The 19076-nt window shown below is 34.9% G+C and overlaps 1 protein-coding gene across 6 annotated transcripts in view; it reads right to left on the bottom strand.

Moving 5' to 3' along the window:
- DTNA (dystrobrevin alpha) overlaps positions 1-19076 on the bottom strand; it is a 376270-nt gene that overhangs the window by 124843 nt on the left and 232351 nt on the right. For all 6 annotated transcript variants that reach the window (XR_007493790.1, XR_007493791.1, XM_049769646.1 and 3 more), the window contains one exon: positions 2168-2235. Coding sequence is in view for 4 of the 6 variants with exons in the window: in XM_049769646.1 (XP_049625603.1) it covers positions 2168-2234 (67 nt within the window). In the remaining 2 variants the exon portion in view is untranslated. The remainder of the gene's footprint in view (positions 1-2167; positions 2236-19076) is intronic.

Below are 19076 nucleotides of genomic sequence, written 5' to 3'. Positions count from 1 at the left end.
AGTAAGACCTGAGCACCACTGGGGTCTGGCCCCCAAACCTAATACTCTAAAAATATTACAAGATAATACCTAGCTGAACAAATTTATAGCTTTTGGTACCCTTTGCATGTCCTATTTATAAGTTTCAGACTTCTGGGAGAAGTTTCTTTTTTACCTTTTTATAAACACCAGTCTTTTCTGATAATCATTTTCATTTTCTTTCTTTGCTATTCTGCTGATAGAGCTAGGGTAACCATGTCTTTTTTAAAACACATACATTTTAGTGAGGTGACTTTTCTTCTTTGTTTGCTGGTTGGCCTACCAAAATTGATTCCTTCTTCAAAAACTGTCAACTGTCTTCTCCTAAAGAAGTTCCCTGACTATGAACACTATGAATTTATGTACTCATGACACTTCCTGATAATTACTCAGGTCTGGTGTATTTTTCCATTTCAAGACAGCATCTGAGTATAGGGAGTAGTATATGCAAGGGAGAAATCTAGACATTTGTGTGGCTTGCTGAACAACTCTGATCATTAATCAGGAGAACTCATAAAATATTTAATAATGTGCACAGCTTTTATAAAAAGACAAAATTACAATTTGGTAAATGAATGAACAATTTTCCTAAGTTTCAATGAAAGTAAAGTTCCTTTCTATAGCTATGTATTGATCTTTATTTAAGATAGCTAATTTAAATTCAATAACAATTATGACACCTTTATGACAAATGTATTTGTGGTAGGAATTGCATCAGGTGCAGAAACAGAGGTCTTCTTGTATTAATGCTAACTCAGGTATTTATAAAGTCATTGAATATGCATTACTTTTAATATTCTCATATACTTTTTAATATAAGAATTAGAGATTCAAAGATTTTCTCTATGATTTTATTGTGTTAATATATATCCTTATTTAATCTGATAAAAACTGGTTCATAATGTGTATGACTCTTGTTTTTTTTTTTAGTCTAAGAACTAATGATATACCAACTCAGATTGTCTCTCTAGAATGGCAGATATCAATTAGGTCATTAGCTCTTTGAGATTTGTGTCAACAAAGGTCATTTACTATTCCAGATGACTAGCTAGGTAAGTCATGAGAGAAGATGCAAACACGGTCCAGGAAACTGTGGCTAAAATTCTCATCAACAATTTAGATATCTTCCAAAAGTAGAAAGAAAAAAAACATCATTGACATTCTTCACATCAATTTTAGTTTTTTTTCTCTTTATTAGTTCTAACACTATTGGTACATTAGGAGATGATAAAGTAAAATCTGAATCTTAACTGAAATTTTCCTTTATCTTACATATAGCCAATCAATTTCAGTCGACTAGAAGCCCAAATTTGCCAATTGTCTTCGCAGGAAAAAAACTTACAGCTCATTTCTGCTCATTCTCATGTAGGGCAGGAAAGATAAAAATACAATGAGGGAGTAATACTTTTTCTTTAATTCATTTTATTTGCAATATGTATTGCCCTGCTGTCTCTTCCATCCCAATGTCAAGTTCTTCCTTATTAGTAATTAGAATAAACTGTAGGAAGACAATACCAACTAACTGCTTGTATAGCAAATACATACTTATATCAACCAATAATCTTTACTTAATTAATGGCTTCACTACTGCAGTCTATTGCAGTTGGCTTGGTTTTTTAGTAAGGAACTGCTAAGCTCTATTACATTTTTATCTTCATTTTCACCTTCTAGAATCTGGTCTACACCCAAATATACATGATATCCAAATAATAATTTACATATTTGGTCTGGTCACTATGACTGACATGTCTTTCCCATATGACTATGTGATAAAATTTTGAGAGCAGTTTTGTTCAATTTATTTTATAAATTTTTCCTGTCCTACAATATTCCAGGCATTATGGTTGTGCAGGAGAATAAATACAACCTTTAGAATTTTATAGATTATATTAAATCTTTATTACAAATGTATTACATCTCTATAAGATCATAATTTTTCTTTCATATAAATATATAACCATGAAACAAATTTTAACAATCAAAAATAACTCTAATCAATAGAAAAAAATGTGAGTGTGTGTATTTTCTGCACGGAATTTAGATTCTTAAGGAATAGTGAAAATGTCTTAAGAATTAAGTAGTTGTTTTTAGTACTTTCATGAGTGTTTAACAGAAACTATAAAGTGTTCCTTAAAAATTCCATACTTACTCATCTCTGCAAATAGCTGTCTTCTTTCTGCCATGGTATTTCCTTTTTTCCCACTATCTTCAATCATTCTATGAGACAAAATGAGTACAATGTATATTATCCTTACATCATTGAGCCAGAAATCCATTTTTGTGTAAACACACTTGTTGAAGTTATGCCACAAACATACAGAAAAAGACTATTTAAAACAAAATTTCAAAAGTATAGCTTTACTTTCACTAATCTGCTGTGAGTATATTCCTTTATAGTTGTACTTGTTACAAAGCTTATAGAATTTTTCTTTTGCAACATAAAAATAGGTCTACAAGCAGATGACCTTGAAATATAATTGAATATGACTGTCTACCAGATGTCAGGTGATTTATTTTATGTGTAGTTTTTCCTTCTAATTTTAGCAATGCCTATGAAGAAGAGTGGACACTATGGAGCCTATCCAACAAATGATGAGGCTGAGAGTCTCAGGAACTTAGTACAATATATTGTAATACATTGGACTGGAAGATCAACACTTCTTTCCCCTAGTTCTGCTATAGGATAACCCAGTATACCCCAACTCTCATAAGTAGGACATTTAAAAATTTCATTTAAAATGGGTGATTAGAAACTGCAACAGTTTTTAGTACATCATTATTTCATGCTAAGTGGTTACTTGCATAAAAATCTCTAATTGTACTCTTCTCTACAGTGAAACTCTTAAAAAAATACTATGAAAATGCCAGCAGTTAAAATAGAATCCAAAGATAGAATGATTAAAGTTGACTTGAGGCAATATAAAATACTGAGAACATTAATGGAAATGTGGCTTAATCAGGTAGAAGCCTGAGGGTTAAGTATGAAGTTTTATAGACTGGTGGATATAAAGTTTATTTAAGTTGGTTAGACTTTGAAAAACTAAAAGTACTTTTCTCTCACACAAGAACACATATGTAATATCACAATGATTTTATTTTTTTTCTTTGTGTTTTTACACTAGGTAGAGAGACATAGGTAAAGTTGATCTTTTTAACTTATCCTTCAAAGGCCCCCAATCTTTTATAAATATGGGTTTTGTCCTTGCTGCTTATAAATTTTGGGGTGCCTTATCATGTCTTGTTAGCTTGCAGTCACGCTTCATATGTCAGTTTAGGTTTATCTTCCTCAGAAAACTCCAAGAACTTTCTATGATTGTCTGGTTATCTTTTCTCTGATTTTTTTCAGAGACAGTTCCATTTTTTCCATGTTCAACATTCACAACAAATCTTTATTAAATTCTTTGTATCAAATAAAATTCCTAAATCAAACTCTGTATCTACAACAGTAATCAAGTCACAATTCTTATATACAAAAGCTTAATGGCAACAAAAACATAATAAAGTCATTATACTATAGAAATAAAGCATGTGATTGTGAGAAAGGTTGTTTGCCTAGGAGTAAATTTGCAGAAGAATTCTAAAAAGGTCACAGGCTTATGAACAAAATGATTTACCCAAGGGTAAAAGGAAAAACATGATGATGAAAAGCAGTGTCTGATAGTCAACTGGTAAAACTTGTTAGCTTTATGAATCAAGAATTATTTGTCTATTGCCAAAAAGGAAAAGAAGGACCTGGAGTAATCTTGATTTCTAGAGTTAAATGGTAAGTTGTGTTTTATTCACAATCAGTATAATGAAACTAGGGCCAGCCCTATATAATAATTGAAAGAAATAGAGTAATTAAAAAAGTTTCTCACATGAAGAAATAACTTACCAATGAACATGACCCAGTACTTTTATTTTATATGATTTTAAGTAAGCAATATAGTTGATATATAGATATCAAGAGAAAAAATTTCCTTTGCCTGATTTAAATAATCCCACTTATTTTATACAGAGTGGGTAATAATATCTGACATTCACAAAATACTCTTGATATAGTTTCCAATTTTTATTTCAAGACCTCAAAAGTGAGTTGAAATAGTAGAAAAGGAGGGTATAGAACCAGTGATATGTTCCTGCATCTGTCTATATGTTGCTAAAAGATGAAAGGAACATTAAAAATAAATAAAAAAGGATTGTAGTCTAGAAGGCTCTGATTGAAAATGCCAGGGAGGTAGAAACTGGCTTTTAAACTCTCAGAGCAAAAGGCCTACTCAATTGTGACATATCTTTTTCTAGCTCACTTTTTGCATATTTCCCTGTAAGATTTTTGAGGGAAATAATTTTTAACTATTTTAATTTCTTTACAGTGGTTGGCAAAACCCAAGCAACAAATTAATGCAGAAAAAGGAAAGAAGTGGGGAGGGGAAAAAGAAAAATCAGAGCTAAATATGCTTTTCATAAAATTAGCTTTCAAATATATTTCAAAAAATACTCATCAGAGATTTAAATTCAACTTGCACAAGTCTAAGATTATTTGAAGTAGAGAAGCTAATGTATATTTATTATGATCTAGTGCATGAATTATAAAGCAAAATCATTTCTAATGAAACAGTTGAAATAGATGACTACCTTTTCTTTTATCGATAAACATTTTTGGTTAATTAACTCAGGAAAGCATAGCTATTAGTTAAACAATAAGTTCCAAGTCGCACTTCTAAGTAAAATGTGCACTCAAATTATAAAATAACATAAAGCAAGGGACATAATAATAATTATAAAAGAAAAATAACACACATCTTGTTTTGCTTCCAGAGTTTTTTGGGAAGCAGCATTGTTAGATAAAATTGGGACCATTCCTTTAATAGTCAACGATTATAGTTATAATAGTAAAATGCAGTTAATAGTTAACATCTTACATTGATTCAGTAGAGGAACTCAGGACAATGGGAGCCCATGAATTAAAAAAGCAAGAAGCATCACTTGGGTGCCTTAGTTTCCAATTTCTCTGAATAGTGAGACTTGAGATACATAATGCCCGATTACCCTTCCCATTGTTTGGAAAGAGAAAAGAACACAACTTTTAGGACAGATATTGGGAGGGGAAATAGAGTATACATTTATAAAAAGGAAATCTTGCCCTTAAAATTATAAGCAGTATGTTTTTTCATAAATTTTAGTATTAACAGCAGGAACTTAAAATTATATGAAAGGAGAAAGCAACCCATCTTTGATGCTACTAATATCACAAAATGTAGATAATTATTCATATCCCAACCCAGAGGGGATTGGGGATGTGTGTCTGGAAACAAGGCATCTGCAGGAAATAATCCAAACCAAATGGGAGAGACAAAAATGGGTCCAGGGATCTTTCCACTACGAGAAGTGGAGATCTGCTGGAGCTGAAGTCTAACGGGAAGAGTAGAATCATTCCCATGGGTGGAGAGCAGGTTGGGGTAGAGAGACTGTCTAGCAGTGGTCCACAAACTATGGCCCACGGGCCACATATTGTATTTTATCTGTTTTGTTTCTTCATTGCAAAATAAGATATATGCAGTGTGCATAAGAATTCGTTCATAAATTTTGTTTTTACTAGAGTCAGACCCTCTAATTGTCTGAGGGACAGTGAACTGGCCTCTTGTTTAAAAAGTTTGAGGACCCCTGGCAGAGGTTCTTCCTGCCCAGCTGGAATAAATGTATGTAAAGAAGAAGACATTTTTGATTAAGGTGAAAACTGGTTAATCTAACAACAAAGTACACAACCCCACAACAGGTCTTAATTGGTCTTAAATTTCTGATGTTCCTTCATGCAGATGTGATGCTTACAAACTGAATTTTCTAAAAGATTACATAAAATTACATGAATGTTAAAGGAAAAACTAAGCAATGGGAGCTGGAGAGATAGCACAATGGGTAAGGTATTTGCTTTGCAGGTAATTGACCAGAGTTCCATCCCCTGCATCCTATATGGTTCCCCAAGCCTGCCAGTGATTGCTGGGGTTAGAGCCAGGAAATAACTCCTGAGTACAACCAGGTGTAGCCAAAAAACCAAATGCAAAGAAACAAGCAACCCTGTCAGGTATTTATTTTTTAGAATTTCCTAGAACACCCATGAATTACATGATATGTATATTTTTCACTTATGAAAGTCTATTCTTTCATTTATGTAAGAAATAGTTATAAAGTAGCTATGCTAGTTTATCAGACAGTACTAGTTTTTATCAAGGTCTGAAGATTATTAATACAAGAACCTTGCCCTTAGGAATATTTTTTTTCTTCTTTATTTGAACATCTTGATTACATAAATGATTGTGATTAGGTTGCAGTCATGTAAAGAACACCCCCTTCGGAATCTTAATATACTGGAAGATAGCTCAAGTGGTAACTCATATGCTTTGCTGTATCCAGGAGTAGCCCTGGTGACATCTGAGCACCTCTGGGCCAGAGCACCCCAACTATAAGACCCACACCATTAGAATAAGTGTTCTGTGGGTGGTCCACAAAAATTTAACAAAATAAAAAAAGCTAAAAAAAGGTAAATAAATAAACTTAACTAATTTTTATAAATTCATATAATAAAAATTAATGAAAGTCTGTAATACTAGATATGGTAATTTAATTAAAAGAGGTATCAAAGACAAATGATTCTTGAAAAGTTTTAGAGATAAAAATGGGAATTTTTCAAAATAGAAAATGACAACAGGGAAATTATAGGGAAAGGAAGTCACAAAAAACTATAAAGCTTTAAAAAGGGTATGTGTGCATTTGAGAACTGGGACAGTTCAGTGTTGCTGAGTACATATGAACATTGAGATGCCAGTGAGGTAAACAAGCAATAGATCTAGAAAGCGTTATTTGTCATGTCTAGATAATACAAAGCTTTATTATTGTAGCATGCCACCTATTGCTAAGTAGGGAACATAGATTTTGGCAAGACTACTCTAGCATGCTGAGTGGGGGAAAGATCCAGAAAGGAGAAAGGTAGGATTGGGAGCATGTGATTAAGGGAAAGGTTCTGCTAGTCTGTAATTAAGAAATAATTAATAGGAAAATAGAAAGGGGGGGTATTGGTGTTAGGAATGTTACACTGGTGAAGGGGAGTGTTTTGAAACCCAACTACAATCATGTTTGTAATCATGGTGCTTAAATAAAGATATGTGTCTTAAGCTAAAAGACTTATTTGAGAGAGATGTAAGGCATTCAGGAGAATGTGGTGATTGGCAAATAGGAAAACATTTTGTTCAGATTTTTCTTTCATATACTGTGAAACAATCTGCTGGCATCCCCCCACTAACTAGTTTGTAGGAGATGAGTTCACCCAGTCCCCCTTCTTCCTGTAGATCTTCTAAGAGGCCTGGGACACCAACCAGGAGGGCTTCTGTTCTTTGTTCCTCTATGCGGGGGAGGTGAAGCACCAAAGTACAATGGTTAGGGAAGCAAAAAGAAATACATAATAGGAGCTGGGGAGATAGCTCAGTGGTCAAGTGCACAAACCTATTGTATCCTTGGAGGCTCTTGTACTGTGGAACGTGGTTCTTGTGGCATGCAGTACTACAGAATTGAGCATTAGATTATCTGATTGAGGAGTGCTAAGAGTGACCCTTGCTTCCTGAGCACTGTGTGGAACCCTTTCCCAATCTACCACATAAGAAAGAAAGAATAAATCCAAAAATATGACACACTGCTAATCTAATTATAAACTGTGTCTGGTTGCAAGAGGACAAACTTACATTTAAATACCACATCCCATTCTTTCACAATACATCTTTAATCCAACATCATCTATAATAGATACACATTTCTAGTATACATGACATTGAATATTTAAAAAAAGAATCTTATAATTCTCTGCATATTATAAAACACTGTTCTCTAGAACCTTGTGAGGTAGTCATAGAGGCAATATATATATATATATATATTAAATTATGGATGAGAAGTCTGATCCTTTGTCTGAGTGACTATCCAAAACCATAAGTGACAAGCCTTCAAATAAGCATTTTCTGGGAGAGAAGATATCAAAATAATTTTTCCTTTTAATTTTCAAGTTCTTAGGCTACCTCTAGATTCTTATCACTAATTATCTTCTAGTTGCTACCATTTGATACTAATTGGGATTTTCTGAAAGGATAAGATAAAAAGGTGGTAAAACCCAGAAATTAACAATAAGTCAAAAAAATAAAAAAAGAGAGAATTTTTCTCTTGCTGTACACTCACAGTAACTTCAAATTTCACTAAATTTTTTTCTGTTATTTTTTGTTAGGTGAATCAAAGACACACCCAGCAATGCTCAAATGTTCTGTTCTACACTCCTTGCGGCTTGCGGACCAAATGAGTTGCTGTTAATTGAAGTTGGGTTGGCTATGTGCAAGGGAAACTCTGCTGTACTCTGCTCCTGCTCTGTATGCTATTTTTTTGTTTTGTTTTGTTTTTGACCACACCCACTGGTTTTCAAGGGTTACTCCTGGCTCTGCACTTAGATATCACTCCTGGTGAGCTCAGGGGACCATATTGAATGCCAGGGATGGAACCTGGGCTGATCAGGCATATGCCCTACTGGTTCTACACTTATACCATAACTATCACTCCAGCTCCTATATATGCTACTTTATTTATTTATTTATTTATTTATTTGTTTGTTTGTTTATTTATTTATTTATTTGGTTTTTGGGTCACACCCAGCAGTGCTCAGGGGTTACTCCTGGCTCTATGCTCAGAAATCGCTCCTGGCAGGCTCGGGGGACCATATGAGATGCTGGGATTCGAACCACTGTCCTTCTGTGTGCAAGGCAAATGCCTTACCTCCATGCTATCTCTCAGGCCTCATATATGCTACTTTTTAATGGGAAACTCCTATTGAAAATACTAGTATGCTAGAAATAACCATAGGCATTAAAATAATTTCAATGTGCAGAATTCTGTGAACTGAGGCCCATATGAGCACAATTCACACATGGATTCACGACCTCACAATTTAAAGCAGTGAAAGCCAATATCTGTCTCTGCTTTGTTTCTGGTCCATGTAAGAAAACTCTCAGGACTTTCAGTCTTGTGTTTAATATGGTAATACTTAAGCATGCTTTTTGCCCTCCATTTTGCCCTGGTTGAATAACAGGAAGATGATGGGTTTAGCAATCACTAACTGCTACAATCCTCAAGTTAATAATTACAATGAAGGTTATTTCAAGCTCCTTTGCCCTTTAATGTATTTTTGGTGGCACATAAATGCTCATTTCCAGTTCTGTTAATGAAAGAGGCCTTTGATTTGACTTTTCCAGATTTACATTCTACTCCTAATCTTTGGCAAATAAGAAAAAAATGTATACAGAGCTCTTTCCTGAGGCGAAGTGTAATTGTATATTCTTTTATTCTTATTCCTTTATCTAGATGAAACTCTTAAAGAAGGAAATGGTGTTACTAAAATAAATAGCTCGACTGGGTTTCTGACTTGTTCTTCCACTTTGAACATCATCCTCTGTTTTGGGAACTTGTGTCCTTATTGGGCAAGGGGAAAGAGATGTAAGCTCACTGGTGAATTGCTCATCAGACCTGGAAAGAACCCACTAGAGGTTCCCTACTGAGACTGTCCACCACTAGCCTAAAAGGACACTTAACCAAAAGACAAATATCCGATTGAAGTTGGAGTTGAGGATATATGCTTTTATATTTTTATTTTTGGTTTTCAAGCTATACCCAGCAAAACTGAGGGTTCACTTTTAGCTCCTTGGTAATGTTCAGGGGACCAAATGGGTTGCTGACCTGAATCTAACATGGGTTGGATACATGCAAGACAAGCACCCTACCTGCTAAACTATCTTTAGCCTTTGTAATTTGCATAAGATTTAGACCAGTCTTCAATTGCCAGTCCATGGATTAGTGTCAGTCCAAAGACGTGGAAGACTGAAAGTCAATGGTTTTCTACCTTTGTCATAACAGCAGTTCATAGATCCACAAAGAAATTATAGTTATTAAATAAACATGGTCTGGTTGCAGGAAAGAAAAACACATTTTGGTAAGAATCAGAGATATTTTTATATTACAAGGGCACTGATTATTAGTAAGGGAAATACAGTGGAAGCATCTTCAGAACAACTATTGGGATAAGGGTAAGGCTGGCAATGGCAAAGGTCAGAAAAATGCAAAATATGTTGAGAAGGAACAGTGATAAATGAAGACAGTGATGAGTTCCTCCATCAAATGGTAGAAACCAGAGTGATTAGATTTTCAATGTCCCAAGCAGAAACTCTCATTTGTGTATTGGGAACTGTAAAGTGCTTTAAGTAGTACTGGCATACTCCTACATTTGAAATTATTTGAGCTCATCTTTCATTTTGGAAGATTACTTAGAAAAAGTAAAGAAATAAATTCTCTCTTGTCCATCTTGAATGCTGAGGAAAAAAATGGGGCTGCTACTGCTCATGTTGTTACCGAGAATTCTAGAAGAATTGTTCTATGTGAAAGACTGGGAAAAGGAGAATAAGAATAAGTGGGTGGACAGAGCATTGAGCATCAAGATAAATTTTGATGTTAAACCAATTTTAAGTCCAATTTACAGTCTAATCGAAAGTTCAATTGTAATGGACTTCACAATTTCCTTTTCTTTTCAGTCTAAGTGAGGAGTTTGCACACTGGGAAAGAAAACACAACAGGAAAGTATTACGTTTTTGGCAAGAGGGCATCAATGTTAATCATTTGAATTTCTGGGAAAAATAATTAAAACCATGACAATATTTTAAACAATTAGCATTTACTCTAAAATTTACCAAATAGTATAATTTTTAAATGGATTTTCTCATTGTTTTTATAAGAAATATCATAATATTTTTCCATTTGACTGATGTGGAAATTAAGCTTCTAAAAGATTAAGTAATTGTGCAGGTGATCAAATTGGATTGAAAACCAGACATCTTGTTGTACCTCAGGAAAAAAAGATGGAATCCCATAATATAAGACTCAAGAGAATTACTCTGTTTATCATGGCAGGTACAGGTGAATCTTCTCAACAAATACAAACTAAAATGGGCTAATAAGATTAGTGGATGTGAGAGAAGAGTTGAGCAGGATAAAATCAATGGGTAGTTCAATGTTGCAATTTTATGATAAAAGAGACTTGTAAGAATAATTCTTTGCAATTCTTCTATCTTTCCTCATTTTTCTTATTCCATTTCTTTGATTTGTTTATTTCCTGCCCTTTACTTAAATTTCTTAATTATGCTACTCTAGTCATTTTCTTCTTTTCTATGTGTATTAGTCATTGTGATTTAGAGTAACAAGATGTATAATTCTTTTTTAATATCTTAATTTAAACACCTTGATTACAAACATGATTGCAGTTGGGTTTTAGTCATACAAAGAACACCCAGCCCATCACCGGTGCAACATTCCCACCACCAATGTCCCTCCTACCTCCTCCCTTCTCTCCACTCCACCCCAACCTGTACTCTAGACAGGCTTTCCACTTCCCTCATTCATTCACATTGTTATGATAGTTCTCAATGTAGTTATTTCTCTAACTGCACTCAACACTCTTTGTGGTGAGCTTTATGTCCTGAGCTGAACCTTCCAGCCCTCCTCTCTTTGTCTCTGAGGATTGTTGCAAATATGTCCTTATTTTCTTAAAACCCATAGATGAGTGAAACTATTCTGTGTCTTCTCTCTTCCTCTGACTTATTTCACTCAGCATAATAGATTCCATGTACATTCATGTATAGGGAAATTTCATGACTTCATCTCTCCTGACGGCTGCATAATATTCATTGTGTATATGTACCACAGTTTCTTTAGCTATTTACCTGTTGAAGGGCATTTTGGTTGTTTCCAGAGTCTGACTATTGTAAATAGCGCTGCAATGAATATAGGTGTGGGAAAATGTATAATTCTTTTTTTTTTTTTTGGTTTTTGGGCCACACCCGTTTGACGCTCAGGGGTTACTCCTGGCTATGTGCTCAGAAATCGCCCCTGGCTTGGGGGGACCATATGGGACGCCGGGGGATCGAACCGCGGTCCGTTCCTTGGTAGCGCTTACAAGGCAGACACCTTATCTCTAGCGCCACCTTCCCGGCCCGGAAAATGTATAATTCTTACCTTAAGTATAAGGGCAGATAGAGAGAAGGTGTGTGTGTGTGTGTGTGTGTGTGTGTGTGTGTGTGTGTGTGTGTTAAAGTGCTTGCCTCACATGAAGCTGATCCTAGTTCTATCCTCTGCATTATATGGTCCCACCTGTGCAATACCCAAGCTCAGAGACACAAAGAACAAACAAGGTCTGCCACACACTCTCAAAAACTTAAGACAAAAATAATGGGAAAAGGGGCTGGAGAGATAGAATGGAAGTAGGGCATCTGCCTTGCATGCAGTAGGACAGTGGTTTGAATCTCGGCATCCCATATGGTCCCTGAGCCTGCCAGGAGCGATTTCTGAGCGTAGAGGCAGGAGTAACCCCTGAGAGCTGCCGGTGTGACCCTAAAACCAAATAATAGTAATAATAATAATGATGATGATGATGAGAAAAGAAAAAATTGTCTGATGGATAAACTTTGATTATCTCATATCCAAATATAGCTGTATGCTAACTGGAATTAACAAAACTGCATTTAAAGTTTGAATTTTCCTAAGGCAATAAATCTAAATCATTTTCATAAAATAAATATTTTAAGTGCTGGATGTGTAAATTAACTTAATTGTGGGGCTAATTTTATATAAGTATAGCAAGGTATATTATAAGCATGTTACAATTTCCTTTGTCAATTGTAGTTCGATAAAACTGGAAAAATTATGTCCTTAGAAATGTAACAATAAAAAAGTTCACTATTGTGTAATAAATTTAATTACTTTTTAAAAAATACCATGCTGAGATGAATGCAGTGAAGAGAAGGCAATTCTGATTGTCTGGGAGAAGGAAGTAATAACTTGGGCATTTTTCTGGGAGGTCAAGTGTGACTAATATGCTCTAGAAACTACATGGAATTTTTTTTTTTTTGATGAGAAAATGGAAGGGCAAGTGCTGGAGTAGGGATGAAAGAGGGAGGTGAGAAGAGACCACTATGGCCATTTGGATGCATTTGTAGATTTAGAGTCAATAACAAGCATAAAAAGAAAACAGGGTTTCAAATAATCTAAGAAACCTGTGAAAGAAGATAGGAAAAGTCTACTTAATATGTAAAAAGTTCTTCATACAAATTTCTATAATGTCCCTAGAAATATAACTGTGCCCAAACATTTTTTAACATGGTAAACCTAAAACTTTTTAGGTTTTAGAAGGAACTATTTTGTTCTCATTTAAAACAATAACTTATGTGAATCTACATTTTAAAATTTTACAATCTACCAGTGTAATGGGTCCCTTGAAAATGAAATAACACAGTTAGAAATTAAATTACTAACATTATGTATTTTTCCTTTTTCACTCTAATTTTTCAATGGAAAACATCTCAAATGGACATAACATAAAACAAGTTAGAAAACAGCAATGGCATTGTGAGAACTCTGATGATTGCTATTCATTAAAAGCATAGGCAAGTACATGGGGTTAATGAATGCACATGCCAAAATTAAATAGGCCACATGGAAAAGAAACAGGCATAGTGTAACAGCAGCCAAAAGTTATGGCTGCTGGATACCCCGCAGCAAACAATGGCAGCATGCACACCCTACGAGACCAAGGTTGACTGGCAAGAGGAAAGTACGAAGGGAAAAAGAAGAAACAGAGGCAGCCCTTATTTCTTGCTGTGGGATCACTGTCTATCTATGAATTATAAGGCTCCCAGTTATATTCCTTCCATTGAAAAGAATTTTGTCTGAAATTAAGGAACAATTAGAAGAAACTCTGTTTCTTGAGAGAGCCATGGCTCTAAGTTGGAGGTTGCCAAGAATTTGAACAGGGAAGAATAGCTGGTGGGAATGTGCCTTCTTTTTCAATCTTCAATCCCTCAGGTCCTCTGAATCTTTTTGTTATGGCAAAGGCATGAATGCCTGGGTTGTGTCGTAGGAAGAGACTGAAATGGATTCATTGATAATAATATCCATAAGAGTCAACATTTTTTAAATTCTCATTTGGTGAAGTAGAATAGTTTTATTTAGAAAAATAGGAGGTGGGGCACGGAGGGAGAGGAAGTAAAGAGAGAAAGAAGAGGTAATGATAGACAGCAAGTGAGAGACCTGGAGAAAGAAAATTACATATCCAAGAGAGAACACAGACTCTCAAGAAAGGAGAAAACTAAAAGGAATTACATATCAGGTTGAGATGATGCTGGCAATTCCAGAATGGGAATGTATCAAATTTTATTAAATTCTAACCACGTAGGGATGAGCTCTTAACTAAGCATTTTACATGTCTTTATTCTAACTCTGAAAAAAAAATACTATGCTGTTGTGGAATTTTTTTTGGCGAGGGCTACACCCAGCTTGCTCCTGCCTCTGGACTCAGGAATTACTCATGGTGTTGCTCAGGGGCTGTATGGGATGCCAGGGATCGAATCGGTATCTATTCCTGCAAGCAAGCTTCCTTCTTCTTGTACTATTTTTTACAACTACCCTATTTTATAGATAAGAAAATTAAAGCTGATAGGTAGGTAGAATATTGAATTTCAAGGCTTCTTATTTCCTAAGTCCAAGACTTTGTGAATATGCTACTGTACTTTGCAAAAGGATTTTGCAGATATGACTAAGTAAGAATCTTGATATGTGGAGAGGATTTTGGGTTACCTAGATGGTTCCAATATAATTATAAGAGTCTTTATAATTTATAAGAGTGGAAAGAGATAGACTTTACAAAGGAAAAGTCTACAATCCAAGAAGTACAGGTGGCCTACAAAATAAAGAAAAGGCAAAGAAAAGATTCTTTAGATTTTTCAGAAGAAAAGCAAATCTTTCAATACTCTAATTTTTTAGTATAGTTTGAAATTCTTTAGTTTTCTGAACCTCCAGAACTGTCTGATAATACATTTAAATTAATTTAATTCTATAAATGTGTGATAGTTTGTCATATCAGCAATATAAAATATTGAAAAGTATTAAGAAATATTACTGAGGTAACAAATAGATTTTAAAAGCCATTTTTCCTCTTGAGACCTACAATGTTAATTCTAATTTTCATAAAAATAATTAATACTCAGATCTATTGCTCTTATTATTTACATTTAAAGCTGAAAAAAGTGAGTCTTAGAAATTATATAGATTAGAAATCTAGAGAGATAGAACTTTGGGTAAGGCATTGGTCTTGTATGTGTTCGATCCATGACTTCTCAGATGGTCCCTTGAGAACTGTTATGAGTCATATATAAAATACGAACCTGCCAGGAATAATTTCTGAGCACAGAACCAGAAATAACTCTTGAGCACTGCAGGGAGTGGCCCAAAGAACAAACAACCTAAATAAAAAATAGATGATCAGATCAGACTTTCAGTCCAAGATTTTTGTCTCTTTATCCTGTCATATTATTTGACCCCATGTACTTAAAAACTGCTGGATTCCATCAGATAACAAACTAAAATAGAATATTTTGGCCCTCAGTGATTATTGAATGCATTTAATTATATACAGGCTTAGACAGGAATGATATGAACCTTTCTTTTGAGTATTTAACTTTAGAATTTTATTATTGTTGTTGTTGTTTTTTAATGGGCTATATCTGTTAATACTTAGGACTGACTTCTGACTCTGCAATCAGGATTCATCACTGAGAGGCTCAGGAAACATATGGGGAGTTGGAGTTAGAACCTAGGTTGACTATACACAAGACAAGCACCTAACCTGCTGTACAGTATTACTCAGGCCCCACTATGGGGTGTTACTGATAGAATTTTCATACACAAAATTATATAAACTATTTAAATCTTGGGGACTTCCTGATTAGAATTAATTATGTTATACTGTAATCCCACCTCTAGTAATAAATTTAACTAGTTCTTAATTATTGCAATCAAATTTGATGGAGTAAATATTTCCATATTATTAAAATGTAAAAAATCACATAGTAAATTATTACTTTAGAATAATCATTGGAACCCCAACTTGACACATTAAAAATCACCTAACTGGGGAACTTTGCTTATAATAGATAAAATATTCTAAAACTGAAGAGTAGTTAGCTGGCTAAAGGGTATGGAAATGAGTTTCACGCTACTGGAGACTTTATTATTCCCAAAGTCAATGCTGTACTGAATTACATTAAAAGACAAAAGATCCCAATCCTTTTATTATATTCTTTTATGATAACATAAAAAGAACAAGTGGCAAATGGAGCTGTCAGGAGAACTAGAAAATAAAACTATTTTTGGACTCACAATCTCTCAAGTTAGTGCTTGCAAATGAAACAAAATATACACATAACATACTATTTCACTGACTCACATGTCCCTCACTTCAAATAACCTCATATCCCATGCACAAGTCTAGAAACACACTGATGCAGAACAAGAAATGTAGAACAAAACCCTTTTAGCCGAACAACATTAACACAAACATCAGTTCTCTTTTGAGACTGCAGAAATCATCTTGTGATGCATCAATGTGTGTCCACTCTAGGAATACTAAAACAAGTGTTCCAGATTCCTGCTCTATTGTCCGCATTTGTGGAAACAAGTGGCCCTGTATCTTGTGAGGACACAATAAAGGGAAATAAGCAGCAGACTGTCCCAGACTGAATAAGTAGTTTTTTTTTTTTTTTAAAGAAAGTCTTTCGCAGAGGGATACTCAAGTAATTTCCTGACTGTGGGGCACACAGACGAGCACCCACCATTTCTCTGCCATCAAGGCACTAGAGCCGTGGTGCATATAATAGTGATTTCAAAGATTTAATGAGCTTAAACTACTACCTAGAAATGATTAGGTATTGAAAAAAGGAACTACTAAAAACTGTTCTTTAAGAGCTCCAAAAAGCTGTTGAAAAGGACTTTGGGACTTGGCTAGTTAACTATATGTGCCCAACACTATACTTTTAGCTCAAGTAATATAAAATTCATGGTTGGGAGTTGTTAATTATTAGGCTTGAAGCATGAGTCAGTCCCATCTCTTACACATAAAGTCAAGCTATTTCAAATGAAAGTCAGAGGCTACTTCAGGGGCAAACAAGAATGGCCATTTCTTCTAATTTTCCACGTGTAATATGCATCCCTTCTACTGTTTCCCAACATTGTGTTCAACATCATGAGAATAATAAAGTGCAACAGTCAATCAATAGGTCCAATGCATCAATGGGAATGAACAACACCAGAAATTCAATTCCTTGAGCCATGCTGAGAGATGTTCATTATATACTGCTTTCGCCAGTAAGTCTCCCCTTTCTTTCATTGATTTACAAATTTGTTTCATAAAATGAGTACCTCAAGGAGTAGGAACTCTATAGAAAGCCTATCAAGAAATGATAGGTCATCTCTAGGATCCTCAGAAGTCTTATCAATCAAGCAAGCAAATCATAGCTCTGTGGCATGATGTAGTCACAAATATTTTTAAATATTTGTTGTTCTCTAAAGTTATTGTTCTTTAAAGTCCTTTGATAATCTGAAAATAAGTGAAAGAAACATTAAATGACACAGTATTTAAAAGTCTGATATTGCCGTTGTTAATACAACTTTAATATTTTCTACAGAATGTAGAGTCAAGGTGATGGTAGAGAATAGAAAGAAAACAAAATCCCTAACAAAAAGAAAAATATAGGGACCAGCGCGGTGGCACTAGAGGTAAGGTGTCTGCCTTGCCAGCGCTAGACCAACCACGGTTTGATCCCCCTGCGTCCTATATGGTCCCCCAAGCTAGGAGCGACACCTGAGCGCACAGCCAGGAGTAACCCCTGAGCGTCACCGGGTGTGACCCAAAAAAAGAAAAAAAATCTTGGTCATTTTCAGCTTTTAAATGTCACAGATACATATGATCAAGGTTTATTTATTTATTTATTTGTTTATTTATTTATGTTTTGGCCACACCCGGTGACACTCAAGGGTTACTTCTGGCTATGCACTCAGGAATCGCTCCTGGCTTAGAGGACCATATGGGACGCCCAGGATTGAACCCAGGTCCATTCTGGGTCAGCCGCTTACAAGGCAAATGCCCTACTGCTGTGCTATCACTCTAGCCCCAATTGTTTATTTTTTAACATAAATCTTGCCTTTATCCACATAATGCAGAATCAGTGTGATGCTTTTCAGTTTAAGAATTTTGAGCTAATCATGAAAAGTTTAGAGTTATTTACATGTTCTGAGAATTTTTTCCAAGCCAATATTTTGCACTAATCTGTCATTAATATGCTGCTGTTAGCTTTGGGCTCTCAAAAACCAAGACCTTTCTAGGACTATTAACTATGCGCAAAATTTTCCAGGGAAGGGTCATGAGACTGTAGTGTTACTATTAGATTGGCAATTCTTATCAAATGTTCTCCTCTTAAAAAACTGTTCACAAAACCATCATAGCATAAGGAAGGGGTTCAATAAAGCAGGGTAGCATATAAAAGAGAAGGATAAGACTGAGGTATAAGAAAATGCAGCTGGAGAAAATAGCTAAAGGAGTAGGTGTGTGTGTAGGTGGGAGTTTGGGAGTTGTGATGGCTTATCCAACTTCAAAGTGTAGTAAAACTTGATCTGGTTTATTTGGTAATCTGGATTCTTTTGCTTCTTCTTCTTTTTTTTTTTTTTTCTAACCATACCTGGAGGTGCTCAGGGCTTATTCTTGGCTCCGTGCTTATATTTCACTATGGCTCTGCTCAGAGACCATATCTGGTGTTCAAGAGTAAGCTTGGGTTGGCCATTTATAACCCTATGACTATCCTAGAACTTAGGCACTTATCTGGATTCTATATACCATATGTTTAGAATTAGCAAATGAACACCTTACAACATGGACACTTTTGTTCTAAGGGTCCCAAAATAATCTCAATAGCTGAGCCAGTTGCCTTGACTTATTGTTTGAATCCTATTATAATAAACTTGTGATTGATTGCATGAGCTCATTTAGTAGTCATGCCTTTTGTATATGAATGTTTCTGCAGTAAATTAAAATGCATTTTGAAAAATGGCAAGTAAAGCAGAATTAAGGTCTTCCTTTTGCTGATTTTGCCTGTGCCATTCTATTTTTACTTTCCACCCCC

This window comes from Suncus etruscus, chromosome 3, assembly GCF_024139225.1.
Source record: "Suncus etruscus isolate mSunEtr1 chromosome 3, mSunEtr1.pri.cur, whole genome shotgun sequence".
Lineage (NCBI taxonomy): Eukaryota > Metazoa > Chordata > Mammalia > Eulipotyphla > Soricidae > Suncus > Suncus etruscus.
Note: the sequence above shows the minus strand (reverse complement) of the source record. Positions and strands in the feature narration are given on the sequence as shown.